The 22248-nt window shown below is 54.5% G+C and overlaps 1 protein-coding gene and 1 long non-coding RNA gene across 17 annotated transcripts; both read right to left on the reverse strand.

Moving 5' to 3' along the window:
* Positions 1–994: 994 nt before the first annotated feature.
* PIGZ (phosphatidylinositol glycan anchor biosynthesis class Z) lies at positions 995–19075 on the reverse strand. Of its 16 annotated transcripts, none has more exons than XR_007408051.1 (5): positions 18731–19075; positions 16478–16609; positions 6359–6572; positions 2251–3949; positions 995–1554 (listed from the first exon to the last, which is right to left on the reverse strand). XR_007408051.1 is itself a non-coding variant. In XM_049105584.1 (5 exons), the coding sequence occupies exons 4-5, from the start codon at positions 6567–6569 to the stop codon at positions 2382–2384; spliced, it is 1779 nt and encodes a 592-aa protein (XP_048961541.1). In that variant the 5' UTR covers positions 8893–9174; positions 16419–16609; positions 18731–18748; the 3' UTR covers positions 995–2381. The 16 variants fall into 16 exon arrangements, 15 of the variants coding, with proteins under 15 accessions (XP_048961541.1, XP_048961540.1, XP_035565812.2 ...); XM_049105584.1 differs by adding an exon at positions 8893–9174 and having other exon boundaries at positions 995–3949; positions 6359–6569; positions 16419–16609; positions 18731–18748; XM_049105583.1 differs by lacking the exon at positions 18731–19075 and adding exons at positions 8893–9174; positions 18252–18337 and having other exon boundaries at positions 995–3949; positions 6359–6569; positions 16419–16609.
* On the reverse strand, positions 5182–6352 carry LOC125754275 (uncharacterized). Its single transcript, XR_007408054.1, has 2 exons — positions 6013–6352; positions 5182–5403 (listed from the first exon to the last, which is right to left on the reverse strand). It is a non-coding gene; the product is annotated as an uncharacterized LOC125754275 (long non-coding RNA).
* Positions 19076–22248: the final 3173 nt, after the last annotated feature.

Genomic DNA, 22248 nt, shown 5'->3' on the forward strand with positions numbered 1-22248 from the left:
TCCCCAGCTTGACTCCCCACCCTCCACACAGGGAAGCACGCTTACCTGTAGGTCTTTTTCCAGACTGGCAGGGGCAAGAAGGGAAGCGGCATAGGGAGCAATGAAGCTCCTGGACAACCTGGTCTTTTTTTTTTTTTTTTTAATATTTTATTTATTCATGAAAGAGGCAGAGACACAGGCAGATGGAGAAGCAGGCTCCATGCAGGGAGCCCGACGTGGGACTTGATCCCGGGTCTCCAAGGTCACGCCCTGGGCTGCAGGCAGACGCTCAACCACTGAGCCCCCTGGGCGTCCCTAAACTGGTCATTTTGGTAAGAAAGGAGAGAAAGCAAGAAAAGGGGGCAGTTGTTCATGTCTCGTGGAAGAAGTGTGCAAGAACTAAGCTCCCTCCATTTTTGCAGAGGGACTCAGAGCAGAGAGAAGACTGGGTCCTTTGTGCTCCAGCTACAGGTGACGCGCATGCCTCCTGCTTCATTGGAGACGCCTCCGGGGATTGTCCTCACGGGCTTGCCGTCCCACCAGTCACCCTGTCACTAAAGAAACATCAAAGTCTTCCCACCACCCCCAGTGGCAATCTGCCAGCACGCCTGTCAAGCTTTTGAGTTCTGCCAGAGAGCAAAGCAGGGGAGCAACTCATCTTGCTGTCTTGCAGGGCAATTCGGATTCACCCCTTGACCCTACATAGACCTACATACTCCATAGACACGTTTATTAGAGGTCAGACCATCAACAATCTACATGGACTGCAACACTAACAGTTCCTCCAGGGAATTCTGAGAGTGTGGATCCAACCGGAAGAGGGAAGAGGCAAGAGGCCCCAATGAGTTCGGAACTCTAGAGTCTGGGGTGTCGTCTACAAGATGGCACTTGGCGGCAGAAAACAGTAAGTGCTTACTGTACGCCAGAGATGATGCTAAGCACTAGGGACAGGAAGACAAATTAGAGCGTTCATAGAAACAAAGCACGAGAGAAATGAATTGACGTGAGTGCTATAGAATTTTTTAAAAGATTTTATTTATTAATGGAGCGCGTGCACGAGCACGGGTAAGGGCAGAGGGAGAAGGAGCAGCAGACTCCCCGCTGAGCGGAGAGCCTGATGTGGGGCTCGATCCCAGGACCTGGAGATCATGACCGGAGCCAAAGGCAGGCGCTTAGCCAGCTGAGCTCCCCGGCGCCCTGGGCCAACCCCTGCTGGCTCCTGGGAGCAGCTCTTGGCATTTCTTCCCAACTTGGAGGTCAGTGACGTCATGTTGGCCGCTTGACATCAGCCAGGGCGGGAGCATTTAGGCCGCGGCAATCAGCCAGTGCTACAGATGGGGGTTTCTGCCCCCAGAGAGCGGGGTGCTAACCGTTTACCAACATATTGCTGATTGTCCTGTTGCTCGGGGTTGGAGTCGCGAGGAGGCAGCGAGCTGAGTGCGGCTGCAGCGGCAGGAGCGGCAGGGCCGGCCTTGGAGCTGGGCCCACCCGAGCAGCAGGAGCAGGACTGTGGTCCCCAGCTCAGGACTGCAGTGCCTGGGGGCCCCTTAATCTCTGGAGCGGGGGCACTTGAAGCTGAGGAGCGCGGGCAGCGTCAGGCCACAGCCCGTCCGGAGCCGGTGCCCACCGGGGGCAGCGCGGGTTCGCTCTCAGCCCGTGGAGGGAGGCTGGCGACCGGCCGTGCGCCCCGAGGGGGAAGCGGGTGTCGGGGCCCAGGCCGCCCACTACGCCGCAGCGCCTCCTGCCTCCTCCCGGGCCCGGGCGGGCTCCCGGCCCCAGTGGCCCCTGAGCCCGGAGGCCGAGGTCAGCGGCGAGGTGCAGAACCGGCCCGCGCCCGGGCCAGGAGCAGGAGGGCCGGATAACGGCCGCACGGCGACACGGGGGACCAAGCGCTAGCCGCCGGGCCCTCGCCGCTGCTCTTAGGCACTGAGGCTCGGGAGGGGAAGGGCCTTCCTCCGCTCCCGGGCTCAGGCCTCGGAGCCTCCTTGCCGCACCTCGCCGGTCGCGCCCTCCCGGCCACCCAGGACGCCAGAGGGTTGTCGGGCGCAAGAGGTAGGGCCTCCTGGGGACTGAGGGAGGTCATTCGGGACCGCCAGTAGCGATCTGCCTCCATGACAGCTGCTGTTACACCTCGGAACATCACGGAGGCTGGAAAGGGCGGGGCAGGCACGGACTGGCCACCGGGCATGGCCACCGGGCATGGGCCACGGGTTCATCAGGGTTGTGACTGCTCAGATCTTTGGTCTTTAGGGGGAAAGGGTGACAGCTTACCCAGAAGGCAGAGCAGCCAAAGCCTATGCACAGGAGAGGCAGTAGTGGGAATTCTGGAAGGGAAAGGAAAGGAAGAGAGTCAGGGCTGTGTCCCAGCCCAGCTACCCACAGCGGTGGAGTGGCGCCTTCCCCTACGGCTGAATCTTGGCCAGTGGCTTTTCTGTCACATTGTCAGGCTTCGCCCCCAGTTCCAAGATGTGAAGGCTGAGATGGTCCCTCCAAGCCCCACTCAGCAGAGAGGACAGGGCTGGAGGGTCTTCCAGGGTCAGGTGGGGAAACAGGAGTGTCTCACTCTTGAGAGGGAAGTGGCACTTCTCTGTGGCAGGCCTGGTGGTGCCAGGGGTCACCACAAAAAGGCGGCAGAGCCACGGCCCACCGGCCACCTGGCAGGCTGGCTGTCTGGTGAGGTTGTTCAGGGCACGGCACAGGACCCAGTCCTCGGTCCCACCCATGTCCACCACCTCCACGGACGAGCCCAGGCCTGGGAGGTGGAGAAGGTGCCGGGGGGGCATGTAGGTGTGCGTGAAGAGCAGTGTGTAGTGGGTGGGCCTGCTTGGGAGTGCAGGTGCATGGACCACCTGCTCCAGGTGCCCTAGGCCAGGCACTAGGCCCCCCTGGTGCAGGCAGCCAAAGAGAAGGGCACCCAGGACATTGAAGAGGACCAGAGTGCCCTTGCAGGGCACAGGTTGGGTCTGTGGACTACAAAGTAGGACCAGGGGGACCAGGAGGGGGATCAGGAACCGGGCCTCCTGGTGGCTAAAGGCAGACAGCAGGGCCAGAGGCGTGAAGTAGAGGAGCAGGAGGCAGGGCCTGGGGCTAGACAGCAGGCTCCAGCCCCCCGGAGCCCTCAGGAAGCCCGCCTGTGCAAAGGCCTGGAGGCCGGCTTGCAGCTGCTGCCACGCCGCCTGCAGGGCCCAGGCGTGCAGCATCCCGAAGAGCAGGAAACCATTGACTGCCAGGTGAGTGAGCCGCATGTGTGTGCCATGCCTCGCCAGGTTTTGAGGATCCAGGTTGTAGTACAGGAAGTTGGCAGGTGTAAGAACGAGGGCGCTGGCTCTGGATGGACTGGAGAAGTACCAGCTGTCCACGGCCACAAACACGGCTGCCACGAGGGTGGCCCCTGGGAGCAGCACCAGGGCTTCCTTCATCGGCGACTTGAAGCCAGGGCTGGTGGCGGTACAAATGCTCCAGAGGAAGAGCGGGACCAGAGCAAAGGCCAGAAACGTGGGCCGGTTGAAGAAGCCAGCAGCCACGACACCCCCGAGAAGCCAGCCGCACCACCGCGGGCCCGGGGCAGGCTTCCGGGGTGCGGGGCTCCAAGCCACGCGGGGGGACACCAGGACCAGCAGCCCCGCAAAGAGCAGTCCCTCGATGGCGTTGGAGAAGGTCCTTGTGTAGAAGACCAGGGTGACGTAGGACCCGGCCAGCAGGACCAGGGCGCGCCAGCGCTCCGCCCCCCAGCGCGGGGCCAGGTGGTACACGGCCAGGTCCAGGCCGAAGGAGAGGCCGGTGAGCAGGAGCCGCGGGCCCACCAGCAGCGCGTAGCCGCTGGCCGCGCCGGGCCCCAGCCCCCAGCGGCCCCAGAGCCGGAGCAGCCAGAAGGCGCAGCCCGAGGTCAGCAGCGGGAGCAGCGGCGAGCGGCAGGAGCTGGCGGCCTGGAACTCCCAGGGCCGCGCCGCCTCCACACCCAGGATGTCCTCTGTGGACGGAGAAGCGCAGTGAGCCGGGCCGCAGCGGCCGCGTCCCCCCGGCCTGCCCGGCGGTCCCTGGGCCCGAGGGCGATGGGCCCTCCTGCTCGGTGAGCTGCGCCTCGGGAGGGACCCAGGGCCCGATGCCGCCACCCGAGCCCAGCTGGTGGCAGGGAGGACACCCGGGACCCCAACCCCGAGGGCCTGAGCGTGCTGCTGGCTCGGAGAGCGAGGGGCCCGGGCGGGACGCGGGTGGCCCCCAGGCCCCCAGCAGCAGGGAAGGCCGGGCTCTGCGGCACAGTCCCCGTGGCCTCCCGACGGGTGCTCGGCGCCGCCCAGGCCTCGAGTTCGAGCCTGAGATGTGGCCTGAGCGAGCGCCCGGACCTGCCTTCTGGATTACGGACGTGCTTGGTTAGGCAGCGATGGGCGAGTGTAGGGAAGCTCAGGCCTTCCAAGGCCAGGAGGGACGGCGCCCGGGAAGTCAGGGGACAGTGTGCCCTGGGCCAGGTGTGGGGAGTGGCAGGGGGAGGCTCCAGTCCTCTCCTTGGGGTGCAAGAGCAGAGGCAGAGTCACAGTCAGGGTCGAAAACCCATCCCTGTGACGGTGGCTGTCGTCCAGGACACGCATGTGAGACCAGGGAAGGGAACGAGCGATGGCGGTTACGATCAGAAGCGGCTATGGTGTCGTCTGTGGCACGTGGGATGTTTAGGAGGATGCATTCAGGCGGTAGTCACGCAATGAAAAGCCTGGGGCCGGCCTGTGCCTGCGTGCTGCGGTGTCTCAGAGCTCTGAGGGGCAGGCGGGGGCAGGGGTGTGCAGGGGGCAGACATCGGGCTCTTAAGTTCTGCATCTCAGCTCCAGGCCCCACACCTCAGGCTTGGAGCCCGGCCCGCTGCCTGGGGCTCTTTACTTCTCCTGTGTATCCCCACGCCCTCTTGGCCATTTTCTCTATGTCAGAAGGTGAAAGGGAGGGACGCCTGGTGGCTCAGTCAGTTAAGCACCCGACTCTTGACTTCGGCTCAGGTCATGATCTCAGGGTCCTGGGATGGAGCCCAGCTCTGGCTCTGCCTTCAGTGGGGAGTCTGCTTGAGATTGGGGCTCCCTCTCCCTCTGCCCCTCCCCCTCAACCCTCTATCTCTGAAATGAATGAATAACTGATTGATTGATTGAATGAATAAATAAATAAATAAATCTAAAAAAATAAGGTGAAAGGGAAACAAAATCAAGGTCAGATCAATCTGGCTGCTTTTTTTTTTTTTTTTACTGGCTCAGGTTAAAAACCTTTCACCTAAAAAAAAAAAAAAAAAAAGGGCAGGGGGATCCCTGGGTGGCTCAGCGGTTTCGTGCCTGCCTTTGGCCCAGGGCGTGATCCTGGAGTCCCGGGATCGAGTTCCGTGTCGGGCTCCCTGCATGGAGCCTGCTTCTCCCTCTGCCTGTGTCTCTGCCTCTCTCTCTCTCTCTATGTCTATCATAAATAAATAAAAATAAATCTTTAAAAAAAAAAACAAACTTTCACCTGAAGAAACAAACCCAGCTGTGAGCCCTATGGCAGAGACAGCTGCGTGTCTGTCTCCCCAGTATCCATCACTTCCTTCCTTCCTTCATTTATTTAGTTGGGCCTTTGGTCAGCCATAAAGACTATTTCTCAGCTTCCTTTGCAGCTGGTGTGTCCATGTAATACATTCTGACCAACTGGATGGAAACGAGCAAAAAGTATATGACATTCAAAATATGCCCTTAAAGGGGCATCCGGCTGGCTCAGTTGGAGGAGCATGTGACTCTTGATCTTGGGGTTGTAAGTTTGAGCCCTGTGCTGGGTGTAGGGCTCACGCCCATCACCTCTCCAGTGGCTGGAAAGACTTGGTTTTACACTTGATGGCTGGAGCTAACGCAGCCATCTTGAACCATGAGGAGGAAGCCAAGTGCCCACAGCATCTGAAAAGCCTCACAGTCCCTGGCAACCACCCTCAGGCTGTATCCTACGCCCTTCGGCAGATAAATTCTAACCAGTGAGCATTCCAGGCCTGGATGCCCTCAGCTCTCAGACAAACCTAGAGAAGACAAATTTCAGTACCTCAGGCCACAGCCGTGTGTATGTGTCCCCAAGCACTCAGGAGGCCCGACTCTAAAATCTCTTTGCTGAGAAGTACAAAACAGCATCCACTCTGAACAGCCAGCACTGTTGGTCCAAGCAGCAAAACACCAAAGAGGCTGGCATTTCATTCGTCCCATCCAGAGGGTCAATGTCACAGGGTCAGGAAGGAGATGTGAAATCCCCACGGGCGAGTTCTCATTCCGGAGAGGCTCACGGATTTACTGCTCAGCCACACAGGCGTGGTTCCCCGCTTCCCACTGACTCTCCAAACGGCAACCACCCAGACTTTGCTGCAACTTATCCCAACGGCACACAGGGGCCTTACCTGCCATGACCTCAGGTGACTGGAAGAACTCATCCGGGTGCACGTAGCCCGTCTGTGGAAGGAGACACCACACCAGGCGGAGCAGGCCCAGGCTGCCCCACAGCACCCTGAGGGCCATCTTCAGATCCAGCTGTGGCCAAGACCCTGTGCCAGGCGCCTCCAATGGCTTCTCGGTCGCCTCAGATGCTGTTCTGGTTCCACAGACCTGCATCTGCTGAGAATAGCATTGCTTAGTTGCGTTTGTTTTTGCTTTTTTAAGATTTTATTTACTTATTCATGAGAAACACAGAGAGAGAAGCAGAAACACAGGCAGAGGAAGAAGCAGGCTCCCTGCAGGGAGCCCAATACAGGACTCGATCCCAGGACCCTGAGCCAAAGCCAGATGCTCATCTACTGAGCCACCCAGGCATCCCGGTTAGTTGTTATAGGTAAATTATAATATGTCCAGTTGTCTATACGAACACAAAATGGGCCCACGAGGCAGCAGGAGCGTCCCGTGCATATCTCATTTCATCCTTTCTACAGTCTGGGGCAGTGGGTCTTCCTATCTCCATTTTACATATAGGGAAACTGAGGCCTCTGTTGAGTGACCTGGTTACTGCTAACCATATTTGCTAAGTGTCTAAATATGACATCTGCACATAGGGTTTAGGGTGGCCTCCAAATACGGGTCTCACAGCCCCATCCTGCTCACCAGTTCCTGCCCACGGGCAAGCACAGTAGCCTGTCTCTTGCCCTTCTGAGAACTTTGGATCCTCAACGCATTCCACCCACTTCCCTGCAAAAATAAACTATGTTTGACCCCATTGTCGCCAGTCGCTCCCTCCAACCTTCACACACCCTGAAATTTCCCTTTGGAAGGTCCTGAGAACTGAGTGCTATGGTCGGAAGGTTTGTGCCCTACCCCATTCATCGGCTGAAATACTAATGACCAATGTGATGGAGTCAGAAAGGGGAGGCCTCTGGGAGGGAGTCCTCATGGGTGGAGCCCTCTGAATGGGATTAGTGCTTTTATAAAAGAGACCCCATAGAAGTCCCTCACCCCTTCCACCACGTGAGGACACAGTAGGAGGAAGAGGGCCCTCACCATGCCGGCACCTTGACTTTGGACTTCTCAGCCTTCAGAACTGTGAGAAATCAATGTCTCTTGTTTATGAGCCCCCCCCTCCCCCAGTCTGTGGTATTTTGTTATAGAAGCCTGAGCACACGAGATACTTTCCCCTGGTGGGGATTCTTACGCCCCCGACCTAAGATCTGTAGGAATCAGAGCCCGCTGCCCAACAGGACCTAGGTGCCAGACATCAGGACTTCCCTATCATCTCCGGTGAACAGGAACAGTCCGACTCTCCCCCAAGAACACAGACGGTGACTGTTTGCTCCTGACTTTGCTATTTTAAAGCCTGATATCAAGATTTTATTTATTTATTCATGAGAGAAATAGAGAGAGAGAGAGGCAGAGACCCAGGCAGAGGGAGAAGCAGGCTCCATGCAGGAGCCCGACATGGGACTCGTGGGACTCGATCCTGGGACTCCAGGATCATGCCCTGGGCCGAAGGCAGGCGCTAAACCACTGAGCTCCCCTGCCCCCCGGCGGCCCTTAAAACCTGATCTTAACAGCTATTGTCCTCCAGTGGAATAGATCGTAGCCGAGGGGATGAGAGCGTAAAGCAACAGAATAGGATTCCAGCAGATGCGGACAAGGAGCCTCCTGATACTTAGTAAACACCTCGAGGGACGCCGGGTCAGGAGTGGGGGGTCCTCAGCGGATGAGTGCCTGCCTTGGGCTCAGGGGTGACCCCTGGGTCCCGGGATCGAGTCCCATGTCGGGCTCCCTGCATGGAGCCTACTTCTCCCTCTGCCTGTGCCTCTGCCTCTCTCTCTCCCTGTGTCTCTCATGAATAAATAATCTGTTAAACAAAAACAAACAAAAAACTAAACACATCAAGGAGTTTGAAGATAGCTTTTGCAGTCTCTGCTTGAGCTTTCGGACTGAATTGTACAGATTCTTTTTCCAGAGCCAGTGAATGAATATCCTGACTTTTAGATGTAAGATGAGTTTGGGACACCCGGGTGGCTCAGCAGTTGAGCGTCTGCCTTGGGCTCAGGGCTTGACCCTGGGGTCCTGGGATCGAGTCCCCCATCAAGTTCCCCGCAGGGAGCCTGCTTCTCCCACTGCCTGGGTCTCTGCTTCCCTCTCTGTCCCTCATGAATAAATAAATAAAATCTTTAGAAAAAAAATCGAGGTAAGATGAGGTCAAACAAGGACCCGTTCCTTCCCAAGCAATGCCTAAAAGAGAACTTCAATCTCCTCCATTTTGACCTTAGTCTGTACTCCATAACTAATTAATTCTTCTTTCCAGCTTATCTCTTAACTCAGGCAAAAGGCCCTGTGGGCAAAGCGTCCCTTAATGGGAATCAAACCTTCCTACCCCTTCCCCCTTCAAGCAATAAGGACTGCCCTGAGCCAGCAAGACCCTTAGTGACTGTCCCCGAAACAATGATCGACCTGACTTTTCCTGCCCACCTGCACGTACCCACAGCGTCAGTCCAGTGTCTTCCCGCTGCTGGCCTCCGTGAAATAAATTCCTTTCCTGTTTCACCACCAATTGTCTCTCTGTCTTTGGATTCTTTGGATTTTGTCAGCAGTGAGTGGCTGAACCGGTCTGTTGGGAGCCCTGGAGCCAGGGGCGCTTGCACCCCTCAGCCTGGTTACATGCCCTCACTTTAATTTTCCTTCCAGGCTGGAATTCAAAGTGCATTGTAATTTAGCAGTTCACAGGATGAGAGTGTGGGTTTGGTTTTCAGCAATCTCAGCCCTGCAAGTAAGAGGAGATAAGGGTCTCTTTGAGGGCACACAGAGGTCATTTTATGAGGACCTTGAACTGGGGATTTGAAGCCCAGCAAAGGTACCATGTACATGGTCACCCAGAGCCTTGCCTGGGGGCCCTCTAATGCCACAGCACACCATGCACTCCCAGTGCCCCCCTTCCCACTTGAAATAGTCATTAGTGCCTTCAGATCTAATCCGTATAGGGAACCAGTTCCATAAAACCCAGAACCCCTATTCAGAAAACCCATGAGATCCTGTTCCTCTAGAACCATTTGCAGGAACAAAATCTGTATGAGTCAGGGTTCAGCCAGAGGAAGAGAACCAGTAGGAGATATGCACTAAGATTTGTTAAGAATTGGCTTATGGGGATCCCTGGGTGGCGCAGCGGTTTGGCGCCTGCCTTTGGCCCAGGGTGCAATCCTGGAGACCCGGGATCGAATCCCACGTCGGGCTCCCGGTGCATGGAGCCTGCTTCTCCCTCTGCCTGTGTCTCTGCCTCTCTCTCTTTCTCTCTGTATGACTATCATAAATAAATAAAAAATTAAAAAAAAAAAGAATTGGCTTATGCATTTGGGGGGCTGGCTAGGCAAATCTGAAACCTAAAGGGCATTTAGGAAGGGCTGGGGCAGGATGGGAGGCGGCCTCCACAAAGGGCAGTTTCTAATTCAGGAACACCTTGGTTCATTCTAAAGTCCCTTCAACCGATCCCATCAGGCCTACATAGATTATCTGGAATAACCTCCTGTATTTAAAGTCACCTGATTGTGCACTTTCTACAAAATACCTTCACGGCAACATTCAGCTTAGTGTTTGATCAGCTGGGGATCATCGCTTAGGCAAGTTGACACAAAAAAACTGACCAACAGGGATCCCTGGGTGGCGCAGCGGTTTGGCGCCTGCCTTCGGCCTAGGGCGCGATCCTGGAGACCCGGGATCGAATCCCACATCGGGCTCCCGGTGCATGGAGCCTGCTTCTCCCTCTGCCTGTGTCTCTGCCTCTCTCTCTCTCTCTCTCTGTGACTATCATAAATAAATAAAAATTAAAAAAAAAAAAAAAACTGACCAACATGCCCTAAATAATTCAGGGTTTATGGCTGTATTTCAATTTTATTTATGATTTTTTTAAAAGAGATTTCGAGGGGCTCCTGGCTGGCTCAGTTGATAGAGCATGTGACTCTTGATCTCAGGGTTGTGAGTTTGAGCCCTACACTGGGTGTAGAGATTACTTAAGAATAAAATCTGTATTTATTTATTTAAGAATAAAATCTTTAAAAAAATTAAATGTACACTTTAGAAAGATTTATTTGAGGGGATCCCTGGGTGGCTCAGTGGTTTGGAGCCTCCCTTCGGCCCAGGGTGTGATCCTGGGGTCCTGGGATCGAGTCCCATGTCAGGCTCCCTGCATGGAGCCTGCTTCTCCCTCTGCCTGTGTCTCTGCCTCTGTCTCTCTCATGAATAAATAAATAAAATCTTTAAAAAAAAAAAAAGATTTATTTGAGAGAGGGAGAGAGAGTAAGGGGAGGGGCAGAGGGAGAGGGAGTCTCAAGCAGACTTCCACGCTGAGTGTGGAGCCCGACTCGGGGCTTGATCTCAAGACCCGAGATCAGGACCTGAGCTTCAACCAAGAGTCGGACGCTTAACTGCCTGTGCCACCCAGGCGCCCCTCTGTGTTTGAATTTTAGCTCGATGGGATGATTCTTCATGTAACTTACCCGTGGCTTGTTTCTTTTACTCAAGAGTCTGTTAATGGCTTTCCTGCTGGTCCCGTAGCTGCAGGCCCTCTTCGGTGCTCTGTGGTCGGCACTGGATGACTACACCGCAATCTAGGCGTCCTTCTTACTGTTGTTTATCTGCCAGGGCATCTCCAGGTGTCGACAAATCCTTCTTTTCCTGCGAATGCTGCTACAAACATTCTTACACAACAGGTCCCTGAAGTACATTCCTAGAAATGGAATCCCTGGGTCTTGGGTGTGCATCCCTCTAACCTCATTACACAATGTCCAGCTGTTCTGCAAAGGTCCTGGCAGCCAGCAGATGGCTCAGTGCCCACGGCTCCATGCACTCGTTTATGCTTGGGACACTCTACCATTTTGATTTTGTGAATCTTGTGGGTTTTTTACATGTGTTTCTCTGATCACTGATGTAGCCGAACACCTTTGCAGATGTTGGTGGAACAGTTTTGTTTCTTCTGTGGAACTTCTTCTGATCATTTTTTCTTACTCTGTGTAGGAATTCTTTCTATATTCCTACATGGCAAAATCCTTTTCCAACTTGTGGTTTGCATTCTCAACTCATTTCTATTCCTATAATGTTGGTTTCTTATGCTTTCTTTTTGTTTCTTGATCCTTTCCACCAGCATTTTGTCAATTTTATGAATCTATATTGAAAAATTGACTTCTGGCTTTGTTCATCTTTTTTCTGTTTCATCTCCTTTTAATTAATTTTTCTTACCTTTATTTTTTTTCCTTCTGTTTACTTTCTTGGAAAAATTATTTTGCTGTTTTATTTCAAACTTTTTCATATGGACACTTAGTTCATTAATTTTGAGCCTTTATTTTTGAGCTCATTAATTTTTTGAGCCCATTTTCTATGAGAAATATTTAAGGTTATACATTTTTATTTTTTTAAATTTTTATTTTTAAAATTTATTTTTAAAAAAGACTTTTTTTATTTATTCATGAGAGACACAGAGAGAGAGGCAGAGACACAGGCAGAGGGAGAAGCAGGCTCCATGCGGGGAGCCCGACGTGGGACTCGATCCCGGGACCCCAGGATCAGGCCCTGGGCCGAAGGCCACGCCAAACCGCCGAGCCACCCGGGCTGCCCACATTACATATTTCATATTGTGTGCGTGTCCCTTCCCAACGTCTCCATGCTTAAAAACAAAAGTGGCCAGAGGGACACCCTTCCCAATGGCATCAGTTCCTGTGCCACCCTGGGATAGTTAGATCTTCCCGTCACCGAGTTACTTAGGGAAGGAGGCGGGATGGCCAGCGGTGGAGTAACCGTCTGCATTGCTGCACTCTGGTATCAAAGTGAGGACAGAAGAAACGGGACAGCATGGAGGGCACAGCTGCAAGTCGGGGGGCTCTGTGGGACACTGGGGAGAATTATCCCCCCCAGGTATAGATAGATCAACGTGCCGAAGTTGAAAAAAAAATCCAAATAATGAGAAGTTCAAATGCTGTTGAATTTTCAGACTTGTCCCACCAAGACAAGTCATAGAGCAGTAACAATCTAGATCTTTCCAGGAAGTGAAGGTAGAGGCCCCGGCCTGCCTCCTGGGAACCCTAGGTCAGGACTACAAAGTATCGGCCACTGCTGTAGCTGCTGCTACTCCACTTGAGACTTCTCAGGCTCCAGGACAACAGGGAGAACTGGGATCGTGCAGGAAGTGGTCCCAACCCACAAGGCTACCCTAGAAAATCTGTACAATCGTTGGGCCACGATGACAGATTAAAAGTGGCTCCAGCTGTAGACAGGCCCCTCTCTGAGAACATCTGTAGGTCCCCACAGTCTCTCTGATGGCCTCATCCAGCTCCTTGTCATCTTCCTTCTCTGGCTCCTTCTCAGTCTCTTGGCGTTGCCTTTCCATAGCAGCTCCTCTGGGGCTGGGGCACCCCAGGGCTGCCAGCAGGGGCCACTACCATAATATTTAATACGCTATGTTCTGTGGTTTCATTATGTTAGGATTCTGGGTGGCATTTCTTTTTAGCCCATTTGGAAACTTTTTTGGCTTCCTGACTATGTGGACAACGGTCCTTTTCCAACTATAGAAAATAATCTTCCATCATTTTTTCCAAATATTATCTCTTCTCTCTTTTTTAAAGGTTTTATTCATTTATCCATGAGAGACAGAGAGAGAGAGAGAGAGAGAGAGAAGCAGAGACACAGGCAGAGGGAGAAGCGGGCTCCCTGTGGGGAGGCCGATGCGGGACTCAATCCTGGGTCTCCAGGATCACAACCTGAGCCAAAGGTAGATGCCCAACCACTGAGCCCCCCCAGACGTCCCAAAATCTTTTTGTTCTTTTTTAAACCTTTCTATTGAATTTTACATTTCAATTTTATGTTTTTCTTTCCTATGAGTTGTTCGATTTTTCCACAGTTGTTGCTCTTGTGTCATATTCTCAAGCCCCTTTCATTATATTACATTAAGCACACTTATTTGGTATTGGAGATCTGGTCATTCCAACATCTAAAGTGTTTTTAGGTTTGAATCTGCTGTCTTGCTTCTGCTGGTTCTCACTCATGGTGCCTTGTTTACTTCTATATTTACCAAATTATTTTATGTATTCCTTGGACATAACCTGTGTGAATGATTTGGGGCCAGTGATGAAGGCAACTTTCTGAATTCCACTGACAGGGATTCACACTTGCTTCTGTCAGGGGCCTGGGGGCATCAAAAGTCTGGGGCTCGTTTTTTTTGTTTTTAGGGGAGGTGGTGCGTCGCCATGTGAATTCAGGCTGAAAATCTCTACGAGGGCAGGCCCGTGGTTATACATTCTCAGGGGAGATTCCCTCACCGGCACCCAGATTCCATCAGCTTCAGGATTCCTTGCAGTCCTCTGGGGATGGAAGAGTTTATTTCTAGGTCACTCACCTTTTTGGTTGTTCCTTTTTAAACAGTTTTAATGAGACATAATTAACAAAGAACTCATTCATTTACAGTATTCAATTCGGGGCTGCCTGGGTGGCTCGGTCAGTTAAGCCTTTGACTCAGGTCATGATCTTAGGGTCATGGGATCGCGCCCCGCATCTGCTCAGCACAGAGTCTGCTTGTCTCTCTCCTCTCTCTCTCTCTCAAATAAATAAAATCTTAAAAAGAAAAGTGTTCAATAGTTTTTAGTATATTCGCAGATATATGCAACCATCACCCCTGTCAATTCTAGATCATTTTGATCCCTCAAGAACGAAACACATACCCCTTACTTCATCATCTCCCATCCTCCTGCCACCATCGCAGCCCTAAGCAACCACTAGTCTACTTTCTCTGTGTAGATTTTTCTGTTGCGGACTTTCATATGAATAGAATCATCCAGCATGAGGCCTTTTGTAGTTAGCTTATATTGCTTAAAATAATGTTTTCTGGGGCACCTGGGTGGCTCAGTGGGTTGAGCGCCTGCCTTCGGCTCCGGGCATGACCTTGGAGTCCAGGGATCGAGTCCCGCATCAGGCTCCCTGCATGGAGCCTGCTTCTCCCCCTGCCTATGTTTCTGCCTCTCTCTGTGTGTCTCATGAATAAAATAAATAAAATCTTAAAAAAAAAGTTTTCAAAGTTCATTCATGTTATAGACTGTATCAGTTCTTATTAGTTATTATGGCCAAATACAAGTCCATTGCATGGATGTACCACATTTTGTGTATCCATTCATCTGCTGATGAACATTCAAGATGTTTCCTCCTTTTGGCTATTTCGCATAGTGCTACCACAAACATTTGTGTCTAAGTTTCTGTGGGACATAATTTTTTCATTTTCCTGGGCGTAGACCTAGGAGTAGAATTGCTGGGTCATATTGTAACTCTACATTTAATCGTTTGAGGAACTGCAAGATTGTTTCCCAAGTAGCTGTTCCTTTTTACGATCCCACTAGCAGTGTATAAGGGTTCTGAATTCTCCACATCCTGGCCGACCTTTGATGTTATCTGGCTTTTTGATTCTAGTCATCCTAGTGAGTGTGAAGTGGTATCCCATTGTGGCTTTGATTTTCACGGGCATCTTTTTTCTTTTTTTAATCAAAGAAATCTTTTCCAGAAGTCCCTCAATAGACTTTCCATCAAGTCCTGTTGGCCAGAAAGGGATCAAATACGCCTTCATACACCCGCAGTCACTGGCAAGGGCACTGGGATTATCAGTGGCCACTGACCTCCTGGTTTGGGGCTGGGGCTGCGGGCTGCCTCCTATGAGATGCACAGAATCCAGAGGGTGTTTACCCCTAACAACATGAGGTTCTGCTAGGAAGGAGGAAGTAAGACAGGGTGAGCTGTGTGGCTCCTGCTTGTGGCTTCCATGACACCAGCTTCTGGTGGCTTCCTTCCTTCTTCTCTAACCATTTACTTTTAGGTACCTCTTCTGCTGCCTACTTCTGAAATGTCGGTGCTCCTGGTTTTCAACTTTCACCCTGCTCAGCATCTACACTCTTCCTGGGTCATCTCATTTATTCTCATGGATTCAGTTTCCATTTGATGACTTTCTGACATTGCTTTTTCTCTGAGCTGCAGATTTACTGATAATAGATAATAACAACAATAATAGGGTTGCCATTTTTAGAGACTTATTGTGTTCCAGACACTGCACATTGTCTCATTTTATAACAACCCTAAAATTCTATTCCTATTCCTACTTGATAGATGAACTAACAGGTTTAAAGAGGTCAAGCTTTTTGCCCAAGGTGATAGAACTAGTAGGTTGATGAATGTAGGAGTCGGACCCAGTCTGTTTGACTCCAGAGCCCTGAGCCACTGTCTGTGGGGGCTTTTGCACCCACCTCAAACACAGGGCAGCCAAACAGAACTCCTCACTTTCCCATGAACCAGCCCTGCCCCCCACATCCCCTGCAGCAGTGGGCGAATGACGGTTTGTCTGATTATTCGGTCCAGAAATCTAGGAGTCATCTTCCTTCTTCACCCCTTCACTAAATGATACTAACTTTGCTTTCTAATCATTTTTTTCTTTCTTTCCCTTTTTTTTAAAAAAAAAGTAATCTCTACACCCAAGGTGGGGCTTGAACTCACTAAATCCATGAGCCCACAATGAAGAGTCGCATGCTGAGCCAAAGGAGCCAGTCAGGCAACCCTCTAAGCATTTCTTAAATCCACCTCTTGTGCTTGGTCCTCTCCTGTCCTAAGCTGGGTCCGTTGTGACTGGGGTATATGCTACCTGAGATTCCTCGGCCCCAGGGGTGGCTGTGCAGGGACCGCAGGTGGCTGGAACCCCAGGGTTGGTTGCCTTTAGCTACAAACAGCCTCTTCCCATTTTACCCCCACGTGTCATACAGAAAGGAATCATTTTCTGTGAATGCATAATAAGGAAAATATGGAGACAAGATCTAGAGTAGATGGCACCCAGCTGTCCTTTCCCTCCCCTAACTGCATCTGCCCTCCTGCTGCAGCCAGAGCCCAGCATTCATTTCTCTGGGGTGGGGGTGGGGGGGTCAGCCCCTCTCCCACCCTCCCACCCTGAGGACCACGTCCACCCTGAGGCCCGCCGGTCCTCCCCTGCCCCACCCTCACCTCTGTGCCTGTAGAACTTGGCCTGCAGACACATTACTCTTTTCTCACCCTCTTCTCACCACAGCGTCTTTGCTCATGCTGCTTCCTTTGCTGGATATGCTTCTCGCATAAGGGTTGAAACCCTCTCTGGCGCCGCCGTAGGCCGCTTCAAATCCTTGCTGTCACTTGCTCGTGGCAAAAGAGTACTCGATCTGTAAGATGAAGTTAGCTGTTGTGAAGAAAACGTGAAAAACAAACCTAACGGCTTCTCTCGTTATTTTTTGTGCTTCAGCCGCTGAGAGCCCCTAGAAGTCCTCAGCAGTCTCACTTCTACAGAACCCTGGGCTTCGTGCGCACCCACCCCTGGCGCCTTCTGAGAGCTTCTCAGCCTGGTCGCGTTGAGATCCGCACCCGCACCCCCACCGCAACTCTGTCTGGGATCCGTTCCTATCTATCTCAGCCCCTCTAGGTCACCTGTTGGGGCTACTCTGAGTCCAGGGTCAACGACAGAGTCGGAGGTTCCCCAGAGGAGGTGACAACCTAACAGGGCATTGGACCTCACAGGAGGTTCTCAAGAAAGACCCAAGGGCAGGCCGGCGCAGGGCTGGACCTCCAGTCCAGGTGTGCGAGGGGGAGGGGCCACCTGCGTGGAGGCCCAGCCCCACGGCCACGGCTGGGCAGCCCGCCCCAGGGTGGGGATGGGGGATGGGGAGATGGGGGTGGGGGATGGGGTAGATGTGGGATGGGGTGATGGGGGAGATGGGGGATGGGGAAGATGGGAGATGGGGATGGGGGAGACGGGGATGGGGTGATGGGTAGATGGGGGATGGGGGTGGGGGATGGGGTAGATGTGGGATGGGGAGATGGGGGATGGGGAGATGGGGGATGGGGTGATGGGTAGATGGTGGATGGGGTAGATGGTGGATGGGGTAGATGGGGGTGGGGAGATGGGGGTGGGGAGATTGGGTAGATGGGGGTGGGGGATGGGGTAGATGGGGGATAGAGTAGATGGAGGGATGGGTAGATGGGTGATGGGGAGATGGGAGCATGGGAGATGGCGGAGATGGGAGGATGGGGGAAATGGGGGAGATGGGGGTGGGGTGGGCCTGGGGTCACGGCCGGGGCGCCTCGTGCGGGGGCTTCCTCCAAGGAATGTCTGTCCCTTCAAACTTAAACTCCGTCCTGACGGGGAGGGAGGCGGCCCCAGGGTTGGCCCTTCTGCGCCTCCGCCTCCGGGGATGGAGCAGGTGCCGAGGGCGCAGGGCGGGGGCTGCTGGAGCGGAGCCGCGCAGGGGCAGGGGCAGGGGCAGGGGCAGGGGCAGGGGCCGGAGGCATCTCCGCGTAGGACGCGGGGCGCTCTCCTCTCGGGCCACGTCCCGCCCCGAACCCCGGCCCCGGCCCGGGGGCTCCCCTGAGCGCACCTGCCGCGGCGGCGGCGCCTCCCCTCCTTCGGGCCGGGGCCGCCTGCAGTCCCCCCGCCCCGCGGTCGGCGTCCGCGCCCCGCCCTCCCGCACCGGCAGCCTCGTCCCTGCCCCCCCCCCCCCCGCAGCAGCGGCCCCGGCGAGCACTGTGCGCGGAGTCCACCGCCGGCCGCGCCCCCCCGGACGCCCTGCTCCGCGCTGGGGCCGGGGCCGGGGCCGGGGCCGGGGCCGGGGCCGCGGCATTTGATTCCGTCGTTCGGGAGCGGAGCGGAGCGGGCCGGGCCGAGGCCCAGGAGCCCAGGAGGCCCGCGGGAGGCCCGGGCCTGCATCCGGGCGCCCAGCCCCCCAGCCTCTCCCCTCCGGAGGTCCCGCCGCCTCGGCAGCCCGCGCCCCGCCCCCCGCCAGGCCCCCCGAGCCGCCCGGACCCACTCACCGGCGGCGGCCTCGGGCTGCACCTGCGGCGCTGACGGCGTCGCCCCCGCGAGGCCCGCGCTTGGGGTGCGCCCGGCCGGCGGACCCGGGGGGGCAGGGGTGCGGCGGGCCCTCCGCGCAGCCGCTCTGGGGGCCGGGCCTCGGCTCCGCGCAGGGCGCCGGGCGGGGAGGGCGGGGCGGGGCGCGCCCTGGGTCCCCGCGGGGGCTGCGGCGGCGGGGGCCCCCGGGCCTTGGCACGGCAGCCCCGCCCGGCGCCGCGCTGCGCGGAGGTCGCTCCAGGCCGGCCCGCTGCGTCCTTCACAGCGAGCCCTTGGGTCCCTGCGGGCGGGGAGCGGCTGAGCCCGAGGCCGGCTCGCAGGAAGGGGCGCCGCGCGTCTCTCCGCCGGCCCTGCCGCAGCAGCGAGCGGAGGCCGGGACCCCCCCAACCCGGGCGCAGCCGCCCCCGCCCCCTGCACGCACTCCGCGGCGGGCGCCGCTCACCTCCCGCGTTCCGCCGCCCCGGCCGAGGGCATCTTGGGCCCGGGAGCCTGCTGGGACACCGGGTCCTCGGTGGGGGCGGCGGCGGGGGCGGGTGCATGTGCAGAGCGGGTGCGGGAGCGCGTGCAGGAGCGGGTGCGCGTGCAGCAGTGGGTGCGGGAGCGCGTGCAGGAGCGGGTGCATGTGCAGGAGCGGGTGCGCGTGCAGCAGTGGGTGCGGGAGCGCGTGCAGGAGCGGGTGCGCGTGCAGGAGCGGGTGCGCGTGCAGCAGTGGGTGCGGGAGCGCGTGCAGGAGCGGGTGCGCGTGCAGCAGTGGGTGCATGTGCAGGAGCGGGTGCGTGTGCAGCAGTGGGTGCGGGAGCGCGTGCAGGAGCGGGTGCGCGTGCAGCAGTGGGTGCATGTGCAGGAGCGGGTGCGTGTGCAGGAGCCGGTGCGCGTGCAGGAGCCGGTGCGCGTGCAGGAGCCGGTGCGGGAGCGCGAGCACCACCTGCCGGCCACCGGGGAGCGCGCCCCACCGCGGGCTGCCCTGGTGGCCTCCGCGGTGGGCCCGGTGCGGGGCGCGGTGGCTGCGGCGCTGCCCGGGTTGGGGAGGAGGCTCCCCTCAGCCCGGGGTCAGGGCTGCCCTGGCGCCCAGGAGAGCAGGAGACCCTCCCTCCTTTTCCAAAGCCGGTGCCCGCGGGAAAGGCCTCTAGCGGAGGCCCCTCACCTGGGGTCTCCTTCAGGCCCACAGCAGCCCTCGCATTAAACACAAAACAGAACAAAACCCCTGCTTGATTGGGATTTGATGCACATACAGTAAATACCAGAAACTTCACATACTGCATACGGTTCTACAGCTGTTGACAGATGAAAACCCCAGGCTGCCCCTGTCCCAGCTCAAGCTACAGCACGGCTCCAAGAACCCAGAAAGTTCCCTCCAGCCCCTCGCAGGCGATCCTTTACCCTTTCTTCCCTGGGCTCAGGTAGCCACTCATCTGATTTCTATCACGGTTCTTTGTTTTACCAGGAATTTCACATAAATAAAACCATACAGGTCGTGGTCTTTCGTGCCCGGCGTCTTTCCGCTTTGCACACTGCTTTTGAGAGTCCTCCCCGTGGCTGCCTGTACCAGTGGTTGCCTCCTCCCACTGAGGAGTAGTATAAGTTTGTACCCATACACCATAAGCTGTTTATCCTCTTGGACACTGGTGGGTAGGTTGGGAGGCCCAGCTGGCCGGTGGGAGGTATCCTCCGAGGATCCCAAAGGACACTTGGGTTCTTGTGGGACATCTGAGCTGTTTCTGGTTTTGAGATTTAGTGAATAAAACTGCCTTGAATATTCCTATAAAAGTCTTTGTGTGGGGGCACCTGGTGGCACAGTTGGGCATCCGACTCTCGATTTCAGATCAGCTCATGATCTCAGGGTCATGATCTTAGGGTTGTGAGATCGGCCCGCATTGGGCTTGGCCCCTGGGGACTCAGCTTCTCTGCCTCTCCCTCTGCCCCTCTTCCTGCTCATGCGTGCTCTCTCTCTCTCAAACAGATAAATCCCTTTTAAAAAGTCTTTGGGGTACCTGAGTGGCTCCACTGGCTAAGCCTCTGCTTTTGGCTCAGTGTCCTGGGATCGAGGCCTGCATCGGGCTCAGTGGGTAGAATCTGCTTTTCCCTCTCCCTCAGCCCCTCCTCCCTGCTTGTGTTCTCTCTCTCTCTCATTCTTAAATAGATAAATAAATAAATATTTTTTAAAAAAGTCTTTCTGTGGACCTGTGTTTCCATTTCTCTTGGGTAAAATACCTGGAAGTGGGTAGGAGGCCTTGGTTGTACGGCGTTTTTACCTTTTGAGGAAGCTGTCTTGTCTTGGGCACTCGTGGAGGCATACACAGGAGTGGGTCTTTCTGCGACGTCAGCGTTATTCAACCATAAAGCAAAGTTAACATAATTATAAAGGAGGTTCACGATTCCAAACTCAATGACATTTCACCATGTGACTAACTTGGCTTCTTACGCAGCACGCAGAGCAGAACACTGGACAGGCCACACAACAAGATAACAGGAGGGTGTAGGAGGTTAATGAACCAAACTCAAAGTGAGTCGAGCGTGCGGTTGAGATAAGGCCTCGGCCCGGCTGGGTCAGCTCCCGGCGCTAACTGCGCACTAATGTTCAAGCAGTGAAGGATCTCAGTTCTGTCCCGAGATCAATCGGGCCTCGGAGGCCTCGGTGGCAGCTGTCTTTTTTAAGTGGTCAGACACAGAGGGGTCGTGTCTGAAGAGCCTGACAGTTTGCTGCAAAAATCCTCCCCTTTTTAAAGGGACTTGATGAGTGCTGGGCTCCCGCAGCCTCTGGTTCTGCTTATTAGAAGCTCTGGGGTGTCAGCTGACGCTGCTCTCAGTGATAGCTCATAGCTGCAGTGTCGTAACTGCCTGCATCTGTTGCTTGACACAGGCTTCTTTTTTTTTTTTTAAAGATTTTATTTATTTATTCATAGACACAGAGAGAGAGGCAGAGACACAGGTAGAGGGAGAGGGAGACGCAGGCTTCATGCAGGGAGCCCGACGTGGGACTCAATCCTGGGTCTCCAGGATCACACCCCAGGCTGCAGGCGGCGCCAAACCACTGCACCACTGGGGCTGCCCATTGACACAGGCTTCTGCTTGACATGAGTGGCCCCATCTTGCTCTCTACACTGTCAAACTGCTTTTCAAAGTGGTTATACTATTAATTTACTTTTAGAGAAAGAGTGTGTGTATGTGTGTGTGTGTGTGAGGCGGGGCAGCGGGGGGCAGAGGGGTAGAGAGACAGGGAAAGAGAATCCTAAGCAGACTCTATCCCCAGCGGGGAGCCCAACCCGGGGTTCCACCTCATGACCCTGAGGTCAGCCCTCTCTCCTGAGACCTGAGCTGAGCCCAAATTAAGAGTCAGCTTTTTTTTTTTTTTTTTTAAGAGTCAGCTCTTAACCTCCGGAGCCACCCACCCAAGCACCCTGATTACACTATTTTAATACTGCCACTAGCAATGCGTGAAAATCCATTGCAGACTATTTCTGCATTTTCTTTTTTTTTTTTTTAATTTTTTTATTTATTTATGATAGTTACAGAGAGAGAGAGAGGCAGAGAGAGAAGCAGGCTCCATGCACCGGGAGCCCGACGTGGGATTCGATCCCGGGTCTCCAGGATCGCGCCCTGGGCCAAAGGCAGGCACCAAACCGCTGCGCCACCCAGGGATCCCTATTTCTGCATTTTCTTAAATGCAAAAAGCCAGAGTTTCTAATTATGGCTGTGCCCAGTTTATAAAAAATTTTGCATGGTGGTTTATGTTTTTTGCCGTGAGAAGTCTTTGCTTACCTTGCTACCTCACAAAGATTTTCTCCTAGAACTGTATAATTTTAGCTTTTTGTTTATGTCTATGATACATTCAAATTATTTATTTATTTTATTATTTATTATTAATTTATTAAATTATTTAATAATAATTTAATAATTTATTAAATTATTTATTTATTTTATTATTTATTATTATTTTATTTATTTTTATAAATAAAAATT

This window comes from Canis lupus, chromosome 33, assembly GCF_003254725.2.
Source record: "Canis lupus dingo isolate Sandy chromosome 33, ASM325472v2, whole genome shotgun sequence".
In the NCBI taxonomy this organism is placed as follows: Eukaryota; Metazoa; Chordata; class Mammalia; order Carnivora; family Canidae; genus Canis; species Canis lupus.

Coding starts and splice junctions, on each gene's coding strand:
- PIGZ (XM_025473719.3), bottom strand. Junction 3,950..6,358: donor GTCACCTGAGGTCATGGCAG/GTAAGGCCCCTG, acceptor CTCCGTCCACAG/AGGACATCCTGGGTGTGGAG.